This window comes from Tupaia chinensis, unplaced genomic scaffold (assembly GCF_000334495.1).
Source record: "Tupaia chinensis unplaced genomic scaffold, TupChi_1.0 Scaffold000129_1, whole genome shotgun sequence".
In the NCBI taxonomy this organism is placed as follows: domain Eukaryota; kingdom Metazoa; phylum Chordata; class Mammalia; order Scandentia; family Tupaiidae; genus Tupaia; species Tupaia belangeri.
In genome coordinates, this window is record NW_006159598.1 from 157,394 (window position 1) to 158,334 (window position 941).

General features: G+C 68.9%; 1 protein-coding gene across 3 annotated transcripts in view; it reads right to left on the minus strand.

The window, feature by feature from the left end:
* The window catches only part of JOSD2 (Josephin domain containing 2), a 3,764-nt gene continuing 2,823 nt past the window's right edge, over positions 1-941 (minus strand). For all 3 annotated transcript variants that reach the window (XM_014586346.2, XM_006144659.3, XM_027770353.1), the window contains 2 exons: positions 448-642; positions 1-349 (listed from right to left, as the gene is read on the minus strand). In XM_014586346.2, coding sequence (XP_014441832.1) covers positions 250-349; positions 448-642 — 295 coding nt within the window. In that variant the 3' untranslated portion in view covers positions 1-249. The remainder of the gene's footprint in view (positions 350-447; positions 643-941) is intronic.

Sequence of the window (941 nt, forward strand, 5' to 3'; positions counted from 1 at the left end):
TGGGAGCAAATCAGCAGATTTATTGAGGCAGCAGCGGCATTGGGGAGCAGGGGGTGTGGGGAAGGGGCTGGGGCCTCCTCGGGGTCCATGGGTGCAGGCCCTTCCCCAGCACATGACACTCGGGAGCCGGTCGTGGGTGCACAGGACCACGCCAGGCGCCAGGCAGACAGCCCAGGCACTCAGGCTGCAGGACGAGGGTGCACGGGTGCACGAGGACCACGCCAGGCGCCAGGCAGACAGTCCAGGCACTCAGGCTGCCTGCAGCCAGCAGCCCTTCTCCTCCACCTCCTTGGTCACCACCAGCAGCACCTCACACAGGCCCTGGGCCAGCGCGGCCGCCAGGAAGGCCCTGGTAGGAGAGAGCAGACTGAGGCCTGGCCAGCCGTGGAGTCCCCCAGGTGGTGGGGCTCCGGGGCCCAGGCCTGGCCTGGGAGTGACCTGACTCACCTGACTCCGTCCTCGTTCCCCAGGACCTCAGGCGCCCGCAGCTTGGAGTCCAGGTTGTAGTAGATGCCGCCCACCTCGCGGAGAGCCACCCAGTGCCGCCGGCGCAGCGGCAGGGACAGCAGCCCCAGTGACACAGGCGAGGGCAGGTTCAGGATCAGCCCCAGCACCTGTGGCAGGGCTAGCTGGGACAGGGGCCTGTGTGGGAGGAAGTGGGCACATGGTCAGGGCCGTGTGCCATAGGACAGGTGGCACGAGGGTGTGGAGCCTGGCCTGGCATGGGCAGAGGGGACCTCCGGGACCCCGCGTGGACGCGCCCTAGTCAGCGGCCATTCTGCTGGCCCCCCACCGTTTTGACCCTCCCAGCCACCCAGCTGCCCAAACCTCCCATCATCCTCCCGATGGCCAAGGCCCGTCCACCCAGCCCCACCCACCAGGGGTCCGTCCGTGTAGCTCTGACCACTTCCCCCAATCCCATCCAGACCTCCGGGCCCCCG